The sequence below is a fragment of the Girardinichthys multiradiatus genome, chromosome 18 (genome assembly GCF_021462225.1).
Source record: "Girardinichthys multiradiatus isolate DD_20200921_A chromosome 18, DD_fGirMul_XY1, whole genome shotgun sequence".
Lineage (NCBI taxonomy): Eukaryota > Metazoa > Chordata > Actinopteri > Cyprinodontiformes > Goodeidae > Girardinichthys > Girardinichthys multiradiatus.
This window is the reverse complement of record NC_061810.1, coordinates 36,788,911-36,802,068: the sequence shown is the minus strand read 5'-3', so window position 1 is coordinate 36,802,068 and position 13,158 is coordinate 36,788,911. Positions and strand designations below refer to the sequence as shown.

General features: G+C 39.3%; 1 protein-coding gene across 2 annotated transcripts in view; it reads left to right on the top strand.

Moving 5' to 3' along the window:
* Positions 1-12,638, top strand: part of zbtb16b (zinc finger and BTB domain containing 16b) — a 32,008-nt gene extending 19,370 nt beyond the window's left edge. For both annotated transcript variants that reach the window (XM_047392614.1, XM_047392613.1), the window contains 3 exons: positions 4,013-4,183; positions 6,781-6,948; positions 8,684-12,638. In XM_047392614.1, coding sequence (XP_047248570.1) covers positions 4,013-4,183; positions 6,781-6,948; positions 8,684-8,913 — 569 coding nt within the window. In that variant the 3' untranslated portion in view covers positions 8,914-12,638. The remainder of the gene's footprint in view (positions 1-4,012; positions 4,184-6,780; positions 6,949-8,683) is intronic.
* Positions 12,639-13,158: the final 520 nt, after the last annotated feature.

Sequence of the window (13,158 nt, the reverse complement as noted above, 5' to 3'; positions counted from 1 at the left end):
AAAGGTTTTTCAAAATGTTTCAAAAATAATGCTGCCGCAATAAAAGATGAATTCATTTTAAAGCAATTTCCACATCTTTAACGTGGGGGGGGGGGTCATTAAATTTTTCCCGATCTTAATATTGAAATATTTGAACAAACATATGGATAATTAATTTAAAATAACAGAGTTATTTGATGGGCTCCAAACACGAAAGCTAAGAAGAATTTGCACCGATTTGTACCAGTGCTGATACAGTCTTTTGTTCATTTGCGGTTGGGTTTTGCTCCCAGATTCTCAGGGTGGGAAACTTTTGTTTGCTTCTTGAAAAGAAACAGGCTGCGCCTATTTGTGAATGAAGGGATTAGCTTGAACACTTCACCCCAACAAGGATCATGATCCTATCTGGTTGCCTGGACACATGGTTTTGTTTCTTAGGCAGCGTGAGAGCCAGGCCAGCTCCCTACCTCAGCTGGACTGAATTAAGTGGCAGATGTAAAGAGGCTGAGTGTGTAAAATCATGAGCATATGCACCATCCTGATGGACATATGCTAAAACTGCATTAGAACCTCAAACTGGTCTCATTTGCAGACCTAATCGTGTACTAGTCGAGCAGCTCTGTCATCTAATGCACAGAGTAAATGCAGAATTGCTCAAAGTAACTCATTATTCCCACTGTTAAAGCCTTCCTCCCACTAAACACAATGCTTTGAGAAATCCCATTGATCACATGGTATTTACCCCTCTGTGGGCCAAAGGTCAGAGGGTCAGCCTGCCCCTCAAAAAGGCCAGATCCCACACCTTTTGTGCAGTTAGGGGTGAGAAAGCATGGGGCAATGGCAGCCAACTTTAGGGGTGTATTCTTTCATAAAGAAGCTCCTCTGCGCTTATTAGAATAGCTTACAGGAAAGAAAAAAAAAACTCCACGACCAAAAAGAAAAAAAATCTTTTTGTTTGAGAAGTTAACAGTGAGGTGAAATGCCACGACTAACACCGACAAACACTTCTTTTAGGTTTTTTTTTTCTTTTTACACTTCAAGATATTCTTCGGTATTTTTATTTTCAGCATCCGTCAGTTGCGCAGAATAAAACGACCGCTGAGCTGTTTGTCAGTGTGTGTCATCCGCAGATCAAGGTCGAAGATTCTTGTGACAGAATATTTGTCATTTCTATTCTCAAGTTTCAAGATTGTTGGTGACAGAAGGATCAGGCCTACATCTGTGGATGTCTGCGAGTGTCACTGAGCGACGGTTTACCGGCACAGAGAAACTAAACTTTCACAGCAGACTGAAAATTGCACGAGCTGCAGAGAAAAACAGGAATTTGCATTGTATGATGTTATTAGAAAGCAGGGTAATTAAAGCAGCTTTGATATATACAAGTTGGATTATGTGCTCTCCCTGCAGCTATGGTTCACACTGGAACAGAAAGCACTCCCCCTGCTGGCTGCAGCAAGTATTTAGAGGAAATCAAATGAATCAGGTTATAAAGAGATGAAACTTTCTACTTTTTAAAAAGGTATTTTGCTTCAGTATTGTAGTAAGACAGTAAGACTCATTATCCACTCTTCGCTGCTGCAGAGTCCAGTAGAATTTGTTGATTATATCTTGGGCAGAAAGGGAAGCTGGTTAGACACTCCAATGATTTCCTGTACGGTCAGGGGATGCAGGGAGTGGGGTGGCAGCAGAGGCGTTCACAATGGAAAGCCTTTTGTTTACACCAAAATATTGTGATCTGTGGGTGAAAAAAGGGTCCCAGTCATTAGGCTGTAGCATAAAGACAGGGACTGTAGGAGTTGCATTAGGGGTCTATGACTAATAGGCTTGGTCAATGAGGGCCTGAACCTCATTGTGTGTCACTTTGTGGAGGCCCCAGACAGGTGCAGTTCATTCCACTGGAGCGCCTCACTGAAGGATTGTTGAGATCAGGGAACGTCTTTCATCCCATCTTCTTTGTGTCAAAGGGATAGTTCAGCATTTTTGAAGTGAAGATCTTAAAACGGTTGGAGTTAGTATCTTACTGGCTGTAAATAACCCTCTGAGCATCTTTAGTATAAATCCACATTACAGGTTTATCTTGATACATTAGAATATTATTGAAAAGTTAATTATTTCAGTAATTCAGTTCACAAAATAAATCTGGCACTATATAGATTTATTACAGACAGTGCTGTATTTGAAACATTTGTTACTTTTGATAATTATGGCTTACAGCTATTGAAATAGCAAAACAAAAGTGTTTTGTCAGTGAGTGGTTTGTCACTATATACAGTGAGTTCCACTTTTTGAATTACTGAAATAAATACACTTTTTGATATTTTAAATTCACTGAGATGCACCTGTACATGTTTGGTTCGCAGTTAGATTATTGGTCACGCAGCACTTCATACCTCCATTTCCAGTGTAAAGATACATCAGCTTCTCTGTGAAAAACCGCTTAATTTAAATGTGACGACTGTTTAAAGGTTCATAAAATAATGTCCATGTAAACGACTGTAAAGTTTGAGTTTGGAGTTGCTTTAAGATGGCAGATCTCCATTTTGGTCTTGGCTTCTCTTGGACTAGCCATTAGGGTCAAACTAATCTGGATTTACACTAAATGAAGAGAGTTATCAACTGCAGGTAAAATATAAACTGCCTTTAACAGAACCTCACATCAAGAATCCTGCACTACCCATTTAGTCAGTGTTGATTTTTGGTTGCAATTTTCCTTAGATCTAAGGAGACTTTGTCAAACTAAACCTGTCTGTGAAACACCAAGCTTTGCTTTGTTTAAATAAATTGGGATGCATGGATTAGTAAACAATTCTTTGTGAATGTGTTTGATTTACTCCTTAAAATGTGAATTTGCTTAATTTGTTTTCTCTTTCTTCCTTTCTTTGAGCGAACTCGTCTGTCTGCTAACTTGATTGAACCTAAAGCAAGTGTCTGACACTCTTCACTCTTAGTATGAGTGTGCTGTATCCCTTTCCCAGCGTTAATTCCAATTTAATTGCCAGTTGCCTCAAGGCACTTCAATAACAGTAACAAATGATTTGATTTAGTGGACCTCATCAGACTGCATTTTAAATGCGACACAGCAACCCCACTTGAATTCCAATGAAGTGCTGGCACAGTCCTCTGTTTACTAATGATCCTCTGCTGGAGATGTCTGATTGAATCTGAGTCAGGAGCAATGGGACCTGCTCACATTGTAAATGATCTGCAACCTGAGCAGACGGAGAAATAAGGACCTCATAATCTCACATTAAAGCCTCACTCTCCAGGACACGCACATTATGTCAATGCCGCTTATTAGTCCCGGTCCCTCCATCTAACCGCACACGTGAATTTGCATCAGTGTGAATGCCAGAAAGGATTTGAGAGCTGCTGTATACAGCCTGTAGATCAAGTGTTGACTGTATGACAGCCAATGGATCTTCTTCATGTAGCCATTTTGACTTGAACAACCCTGCCAGCGATTCCCTATCTGTATTCCTCGCCACACTCTGTGCAACAGGAAAGCAGCCCCAAAGAGATGCCAGGTCACACACAGGATTAAACTGGATTGTGTTTTTTCCTGCAGTCCTGCCTTTAATGGCTTGATATCACTACTTAACATTCAGCACGGAGCGCGTAGTGTAGGCATCATTTAGGGTGGAGCCACTATCAGCTGCTCTTTGAGCACAGAGACAGAGGACTTCACAGGCTGAAGCCGACTCCTGATGGGTAGAATGGAGAGAATAATTATACATCTAACACGCCAGGAAGGAGCCATTGATTGTGTGATTGGCATGCCGTGTGCATTGTGTGGGGAAATTCTTAAAGAAAACAATCACTTTCATGGTTTAAAATAGCGCGTATAAAGACTCGCAGCTGAAAGTGCCTCTGGGCTTTTAGGGGAGTTAGTTTAGGTAGAAGCACTTGCTCTTTGAAAGAAGCTTTTCCCTCAGAGGACTTGCACAAAGTTGAAGTGACCCAGTTTCCCCACTTAAGGCCCTGTCTGTGTATGGTACTGAAATAACTGCGCGTCTGTGTCTTGTGCATTCCCCAGGGACTGACATGGCGGTGTTCTGTCTGCTGTGTGCAAAGCGCTTCCAGACCCAGAAGGCCCTGCAGCAGCACATGGAGGTCCACGCAGGGATGCACAGCTACATCTGTAGCCACTGTGAGCGCCCCTTCCCCAGCCACACCACCCTCAAAAGACACTTGCGCTCCCACACAGGTAAGAGCTCATTTTTAACCGTGGCTGCTGTCTATTGTGTCAGCTTCTTTCAGTGAATGTCAGCATGCTGCTGTCAAACATAAGCATATAATGTCATGAAAATGTATTTGCTCTCTTACAGATTGTTTCTTTTCTTTCTCATAAATGTTTTAGATCAAACAAACTTAAACAACGCACAAAGACGACCTAAATAAATACAAAAGGCAGTTTTCAAATGATGATTTAATTTGTTAAGTGAAAAAAGCTATCCAAAACCTACTTGGCCCTATGTGAAAGGGTAATTTCCACCCTTGTTAATTTATGAAAACTGTGATTGATCACATTTTTTTGGAAGGCTGAGTTAAATTCTATTAGCCACAACAAGGTCTGATTACTACCAGGCATGTACAATCAAAAAATCATTTAAGTAGCACCTGCCTGACAAGATGTAGTAGGCTAAACGATTTCAAAAAGCAACAAATCATTCTCCGATCTAAAGAAATTTAAGAACAGATCAGAAAGAAAGTCAAATTCAGTCGGACCACCGTGAGAGCTATTATCTATAAAACACAACACCATTCAATAAGACTAAAAAGAGACTGGGCAAAAATGGCCTCTAAAGAGAGCTTCTACAGAAGAAAACCACTTCTGACCAAAAGGAGCACAAACGCCCATCTCATAGTTGTCCAAAAACATCCTGATGATGATCTTAAAGAGTTTTGTAAAAAATATTCTATGAACTGTTGAGACAAGTAGAACTTTTTAGATGGCACACATTCCATACAACCTTGTTGCGTAAAACTAACACGGCATTTCATTAAAAAAAAGAATATACAAGCAAACCTGGTTGTTGTAATGTAATGGTCTGGGGCTGCTTTACTTCTTCAGAATCTAGACAAGAATTCTGCTCTCTACCATGAAATCCAGAAGGAGAATGTCTAGGTATCAGTTTGTGATTTCAAGCTTAAAAGTACTTTCATTTGGAGCAAGTCCGAATCTGAATGGCTCAGAAAACATGAATGAAGGTAATGAAGTGGCCTAGTTAAAGGCCTAACTTAATACAGCATGACTGAAATGCTATGACATGACCTTACATAAACCGTCTCAAAAATGGCAGTTGTTTCGACCACGGATGGCACAATTAGCTATTAATTTTGGGGATGATTACTATTTCACACAGGGTCAGGCTGGTTCTGATAACTTTTATCTCTTAAGAAATTATCATTTTAGTATTAGCACAGGTTGTAGCACTGCTGCATTGCAGCAAAATTGTCTTGGGTTCTAATCCTGGCTGGGAATGGTCTGCAAGGAGTTTGCATGTCCTTCCCTTGCATGTGTGGGTTGTCTTTGGGTTCTCCAAATTTCTCCCACAGTCCAAAAACATTCATGTTGGGTTAATTGGTTGCTCTAAATTGCCCTTTGTTGTCAGTGTGTGTGCATCACGGTTTGTCCTGTGTGTCTTGATGCGTCTCGGTGATGGACTGGTGACCTGTCCAGGGTGCACCCTCTCTCCCACCCAATGGTCACTGGAAACAAGCTACAGCCCCTTACTACAGCAAGCGGGTATAGAAAATTGGTTGGATGAATGGTGGAATGAATTTTCACAGAACTGTATGTTGAAAAGAGATGAAGAGCTGTGTTATTTCTGTATATAGGTTAATTTCCTCAGGTTATTGGCTGTAAGGTTTTAGTCAATTTGCATGCATCCTCTTCCACTCTTCCTTCTTACTCTCTTTAGGATGACTCACCTCTCCAATGACAGCACTGTACCTTTATGGCCGGTGCGTATTTTTGGGCAATCTCATCCTGTTTATATTTCGGGTTCTTAGACAGCCTTGGGCCTCTGCAATTCATGGCTGTCACTTCTTGTGTGGTTCACAGAAAATGATAGAGGGAACCCAGATAAATATTGAAGGAAAAGCAAATGGAAATGACTTGTCTCTGTGTTCTGCTGAGGGTGAGTCTTAGTGCCGTGGGAGACGGCGAGATATTTACTGAAAAGATGTCCCCTTTTCTTCTCCTACCTTAAATAACACTACCAGCTGTCAGGACGGCTTGATGTCTAGACGGAAGAAATACATAATTGATGTGAAGCGACAGAAGTGAATGGAGTTTTGGCCATGGCAGCGTATCTTGTTTGTATGCCATTCTGCTTGGAAGTAACATTTTGTAAATGTCATCTGCTCCACAGTGGGGTGGGGGATTGGAGAGAATCGGCCTGTAATGAGGAGAGCAATGTATCCCCTGACTTGGCTGTTGCTGTGGACACTGAGATAATGAGGCACATAGGTCATTGGAGATGAGTCAAACCCTCAGCCTAGGAGAGAAATAGATTAACTACAGTATAGGGAAGAGAGCGGCACATGCCCGGAGGACTTTTATTAGCTGTTAGCATACAGCCAAGAGGAGTGTCCTCATGTCATAATATTAGCAACATCTAAAAGAACGTTGGTTCTCTGATGACTGTGTCCAGATAGGCCTCTGTGGTTATTTGACCTATGCAGCAACATATGCACCATGACATGCTGTGCCAAGGATAAAGTTGTTCTATAATGCTTCTCGTAACGGCGGCTTGCGTTGGTGTTGCTGACGCTGTTGTGACACAAATGTGCTTCTAGGCGATCACCCGTTTGAGTGTGAATTCTGCGGGAGCTGCTTCAGAGACGATGGCACACTGAGGGGCCATAAACGCATCCACACAGGGGAGAAGCCCTATGAGTGCAACGGCTGTGGCAAGAGGTTCAGTCTGAAACACCAGCTGGAGACGCATTACAGGGTTCACACAGGTGAGAGCTCAGAAGGGGGAACTGATCTTGTGATACAGTGCATTGCAAAAATGTTCATGCCCCTTTTCACGTTTCATTTAGTTTTCACCACAGGCTTCAACAGCATTTTATTGGGATTTTAGACCAACACAAAGTAGTGCATGTAGCGGAAGGAACATTATTTTTAAATGTAAAAATGTCTTTACAATGATCTGAAAAGTGTGACATGCATTTTGTCAGCTCCTCTGAGTCAATATGCTATAGAGTCAACTCCAGCGCAACACAGACACACAGGACCTGTAGTTACACCTGCTTGTCTTCTGGTGTTTTTCTCTACCAGCTTCGTGTATTCACAGACAAAACATTTTGCCAATTTTTTTATAATATAGCCCAAGCTGAGCCAGATTCAATGGAGGGCATCTGTAAACATCAGTTTCCAACGTTCTCAATCAAATTTAGGCCTGGACTTTGACTATACCATTCATAAACTTGAAAATGTTGATTTTAAACATTCCACTTTAGCTCTGAGTGTATATATGAGGCCTTTGATGTGCCAGAATGTAAAAATCCATCTCATTCTCTAATCTCTAAGAGCCTCTAACAGGTTTATTCTTGGATTGAAATACATCACATGCATTTCTAATCACATTACTACCTTATACGGCAAGCACTAAAAGACAGTACAGTATCTCAAATCTCCACGTTTGAGAAGGCATCACAGTTTTCTGTCAGGATAATATTTTTTTGCAGTCAAATTTTTCCCCTGATGCAAACTAATGCTTGCAAATTCATTTTCCGTTTTTTTGGTTGCTTTGTTTGTCTGATCATGCTGGTCCGGCCACACATGTAGGATAAAATATTTGATTCTGTGTAAAAGTTTTCAATTTTCCTTTACAGGATTAGTTTTTTATCCTAAACTGGGCACCAAAAGGAAAAAAGCATAAAAAGCATGTCATAGTAAATATTAGTAAATTTTTTAAAATAAAGAGTTTCACAAGATGTTAGTTATGCAAGTTTTCATTTTCGGTTTTCATGAAAGTTGCTACTGCTCAACTCTGACACCCAGTGGTTTGCTTTGGCTAAAAAATGTGCTGTTTAATCTATGTTGCCTATACACATTTTTCATAATTTCCCAGACTTCCGAGTTAATTTTAGGCTATTTTTAATGTACAGATGCAAAAAGGTTCAGAAAAGATTTAAAGAAGATATTTCTACAGTTGTCAGGACTTAAATAGCTAAGCTGTAAACACAATAAAAAAGCACAGGATGGAAGTAAGTAAAGGCTATCGAAGAAAGTAAAGAACAAAACTTATAAATTTTTCAGCGTTCCCCCTCGTCGTTACCTGTTCTACCACCTGAGTGTTAAAGTTTATCCATGAAACCTCTTCAGGTACATACATGTGGCTTCAGGAATTTCAAGATAGCGATACATAAAATGGAAAATGCTAAACTGGACATGTTAGATGGAAAAAGAAGTTGAATAAAAATCAAATTAGACAAGGAAAGATAAGGAAAAGCATGAGGGAGAAATGAAGCAAGGACGAAAGGAAGGTAAGAAGGAAGGGAGGATATGGGAGATGAAGAATGGAAACGGTGAAGCAGAAAGGAAGGAAAAAGGAAGAACACAAAGAAAAAGTCTTTTACACTTATCCAAACTTGCAAAATACTGAAAACATTTCCCCTACTTTTCCAGATTTGCAACATAATGTTGTCAGAGCTTGCTTGCTTGATGCCTTGGTATATTTTTTCCTCGTAGGGGAGAAGCCATTTGAGTGTAAGCTGTGCCACCAGCGCTCCAGAGACTACTCGGCCATGATCAAGCACCTGCGTACACACAACGGAGCTTCTCCGTACCAGTGTACCATCTGCCAGGACTTCTGTCCGAGCCTGGCTGCCATGCAGAAGCACATGAAGGGCCACAAACCCGAGGAAGTGCCGCCCGACTGGAGGATAGAAAAGACTTACCTGTATGTCTGTTACGTCTGAGCAGGACTTGGACCCCAGGCACAGTCTGACAAACACACATACTGTCACTACTGGGTGAAAACTTGTGCTGCTGGTTTTAATGCTGAACGATTAAAAATGTTATGCTGTTTTTGGAAAAAGTTCCCTTGGAGAAACAAAGGTTTTTCATCTGACTGCAAGCAGGAATACAGAAGTGTTTACAGAATAAAAACTGCAACGAATGATTACTTTTATTAGCAGACAAATTATTCCGAATATGAAGAATGCTGTAAAGTAGAGACAACTTGGCAATGACATTCTAAAATAAATAATTGAGTCTTACAAACAAACAGTCAAATCCAAAGAGATTTACATTGCCTTTTATTTTGAGGAGCTGGGAGCTGATTTCTCCTTGTAACAGATACAAAAGTTTAATTATAAAAGCTGCTGACAGATTCCTGATTATTTAACAATTTGAGTCCTTGTACACACACATACACACACATCCTTTCTCACACGCAGAGTTTAGATAACATTATCTCTAAAGGATCCATTGTAGTGAAAAATCATTGCCACGGTGACTTTCACTGCTGACCTGCATGTGCAGCAACAGCATTTCAGTGACTACTAAACCATCGGGCGAGTTGTGTCATCTTCAGTTGTGCTGCAGATGTTAAAAATAAATTCTGAAAAGCTTGATTGGCTGAACTTTGCAACTTCTGTCTCCTAATTTCCTCTGACGTAGCTTTGTTTTACTGCCGGTGGATTTTCAGTTTGGAAAACCGTTTTTTTTCTGCATGTTTTTACTTGAATGGCTGACCTCATGAGCTTGATCTCTTTAATTGCCTTGTCTTCTCATGCAGTCAGTGTTTGATTGGAGGCAACTCACTCAGATTTGAGATGCTTCTGTGAAAGATTTTGCTATTTATATGTTGTTTATGTGTTACCAAATATATATGTGCTGGTTTTCATCACATGGTCTGCGTCTGTAGGGATGTTTCCTCGTAGAGCGAGCTCTACCTCCTCACTTACTAGAGAGGCACCAAGAAACCAACTGGTGACCTTCATTGGTCAGATTTGAGTTTGATTTTGTTTTGTTATCAGTAAAGGTATAATATCTTCAGAACTAACTGGTCACTGTAACAGCCCCAATCTTCATTGTGGATGATGTTACTGATGGAAGAAGCCTCAAAGTAAGCTATTTTGAACATTAGTTAAGCGTTTTAAAATAAATCAGGGGAGGCACAGAAATGTAAGAAGCTACAAAAGAAAAGTGTATTTTCAACAACCTGTCCAGACGTGTTTGTTGTTCATTCAGGCTGCAAGAGAAAGAGCAAGACTTGAAGCAGATAACAGGAAGGCTGAACAAAGAACAGCAAAGGTGAAGTGTTGCTTTTTTTTTTTCTTTTGCATTTTCTGCTTTTAGTATTTACCATAACTTTTAATACTGTTAATCAGTAAGCTGCAACTCTTTAAACATACCTTTTGAGCTATGAACATTTTTTAACTGTACAACTGGCTCAAATGTCAACATTTCCTGTGAATTTCTGTGATGGCCCCCAGGCCAACAGGGATTCCTTAAGCAGTTGCTAAATCTGCTCATACCTTGGGCAGGCCTGGTATTAAAGAAGTAAAGATCCTGTTTCTCACAAATTGGGTTGCAAAGCGGCTATATATTTCCTTTTGGAAGTATTCAAAGTTGTACACGTTCTGTGATATTAATAGAGGTTTAGGGGAAGTAAGTTACACTAGGGTAATTTAAACAGACCACCATATCCAAAGGTCAGTGCAAACAGTTAGTTTTTTCACCCATGTGGTACTTGTACGTTAACCACTAATACCATACATCACACATGTTTACCCAAGAATATCATGAAAATCTTTATGCAGTACACACTTAAAAGTATTGTTTCAATAGTCTTGGAGGCTAGGCTCAAACATGGCCTCAATAGTCCAGGATTGTGTAAATAATCTGTGAATGAGATAGAAAATGCACGGTGCAGTTAGGGGTCATGGCTTTGGTACTGCTGTAGTGAGCAGTGCTATGTGCACATATACATATACTTACATGTACTTGCACAAAAACTAGTTTTTGTCAAGATAACACTAAAATATATTTTCTGCAAATAATTTTAAAATCCCTGTCAAGGGTTAAACTTCAACATTTTGAATTCCAGGATTATTCACGTTCATTCCCATAAATTCTGTTAAACTTTTATGGAAAGTTTCCAACAAAGAAAATTCCTAGAATTGTGCAACCCTACTCACACACACAGTGGGACTGCTCCTAATATAAAAAAAAATATATATATATATATATATATGTATGATCTTACATGGCAGGAAGGCTAAAAGAATATTCAGAATACAGAATAGTTTGAAGTTCTTAACGATAAATTGGAATCAATCAAACTCTGTATCAGGATGTCAAAGATTTACAAAAACCAGGGTTCGTATATTGGACACAGATCTGTTCAGTGTGTCTCTATCCTTTACCTTTCACTGTTGGTTTAGAATTCACTGCGAATTATTTGTTTTTCAACAAGATTCCTTTGAAAAACATAATTTGCATTGTCAAACTGTGTAAAAAATGTGACAAGCCTCTGCAAGGCTTTTTAGTGTAGTTTTTTAAAACCATTGCTTCTATATAGATGTCTCATAAAAATCCCAGAATCAGAAGTTTCTATTAGAAAATGAAAAACATGAAAAGAAGCTGTGTTTTTATAAAACATGAACAGAAAATTCTGACATTCAACTCCTATGAGCAGGTTATTGTTGGTCGTAGTGTAGCTGTAATGTACTGTCATGGTATGTGATTTCCTTATGTGAGCCTAACATGGGCCTTATAGATCTGTTGTATTTTTGTATTATGGTAATTTGTTATTTGTTTACATTCTGTATGATTTGAGACACATCTTAATGTTTGTGTGTTTTGTATGAGTTGATTAAGACCCCTCCCTTGTGCCTCTTTTATAAGTAGAGCCTTGATGTGCTTGAGTACATGGGTCTGTGCTGTTGGTAGCTGTTTTCTGGGTGTTTGTTTATTGTTACTAAACTAAAGATAGACTGCCATGTAGATCCACTTTGTCTGAATAATGCAAATGGAAGCAACAAACTGTGATAGTGGCTGATAATCTGATGCAAGGTCTGAGCAACTTTTCATGTAAAGAAAAAAAAAAAAAACTTCTGAAAAAAGTGGCGCGCTTGTCTCAAACTGTTCCCTTCAGGGTGACAATGGACTGACATCTCTGGACGATGAGCAAAGCTTGGCATCTGTGGGCATTACCAATGCCTTGCTAAGTCGCCAACAACACTCAGTGCCATGAAAACCCACAGTCACTGTATCTATTCTACATGAACATGCACTAAAAATGGATTTCCTCGATGGACCAAAAGAAATAGAGCACTTTTGTTTGAAAAGGTTTTTATTTTCTTTGATCTTTGTATGTTGTGATAATGCAGCTGTCTTTCATTTGATGTGTCCTAGAAGGATGTGATTAGCATTGTTTAGATTATGTCACTGTCTGTCTACCTCAGGACCAGATCAAAGCTCGAGCTGGTATCCAATCAGGGTTGTTCTTCTTGCCATGTGTGCAGTAAAAAAAAGAAAAAAAAAAAAAAGAAAAGAAATATCCCTCTTCATTACAGCTTTGTAACACAGTGTGTGCAAATGTTTTCTCAGTGTGGATTCAGGCACAACTCTGTATGTGTCGGTGTTCAGTGGCATGGTTTTAAAAAAAGAATAAAACGATTTACTATTTTATGCATCTTGTCTCAGTTTCCTGCTGTTGCTTCTGTCTGCTTTCGGGGATTTTATTTGATCCTGTAACCTCAAATATGCATGTCATTTATACCTGCCCGAGATGTTCTAAACATATGACTTATCAAAGAATCACCCATCATCATATCAAACCGACAATTAAAACTGGATCTGTAAAATGTTTTTTTTTTTAGAAATCAAATCCTAATGTCAGAGCTGGTTTGCACAACTTGAAGTTGGCAGTAGCTAAAGATTTTCACTGGCATTTTTTATTCAACTAATTTATTCAGTTTATTTGAAGCTATTCCCACATTTTTATATTTTCTAGCTGTTTCAGTTGTTCCTGTTGTTTTTGCCAGTGAAAACAGGCAAGAAGCTAACATAAGAAAATAATTTTAATAAACTACCCCACAGTAAAAGCAGTCTGCTGTAAAGGGGAAAATACTTAATAAACAGTACTTATTAATTGCCCTTCTGTAATCATGTCTAAGGGGGTTTAAAACAAACTAATCTTTTATTTTAGATAA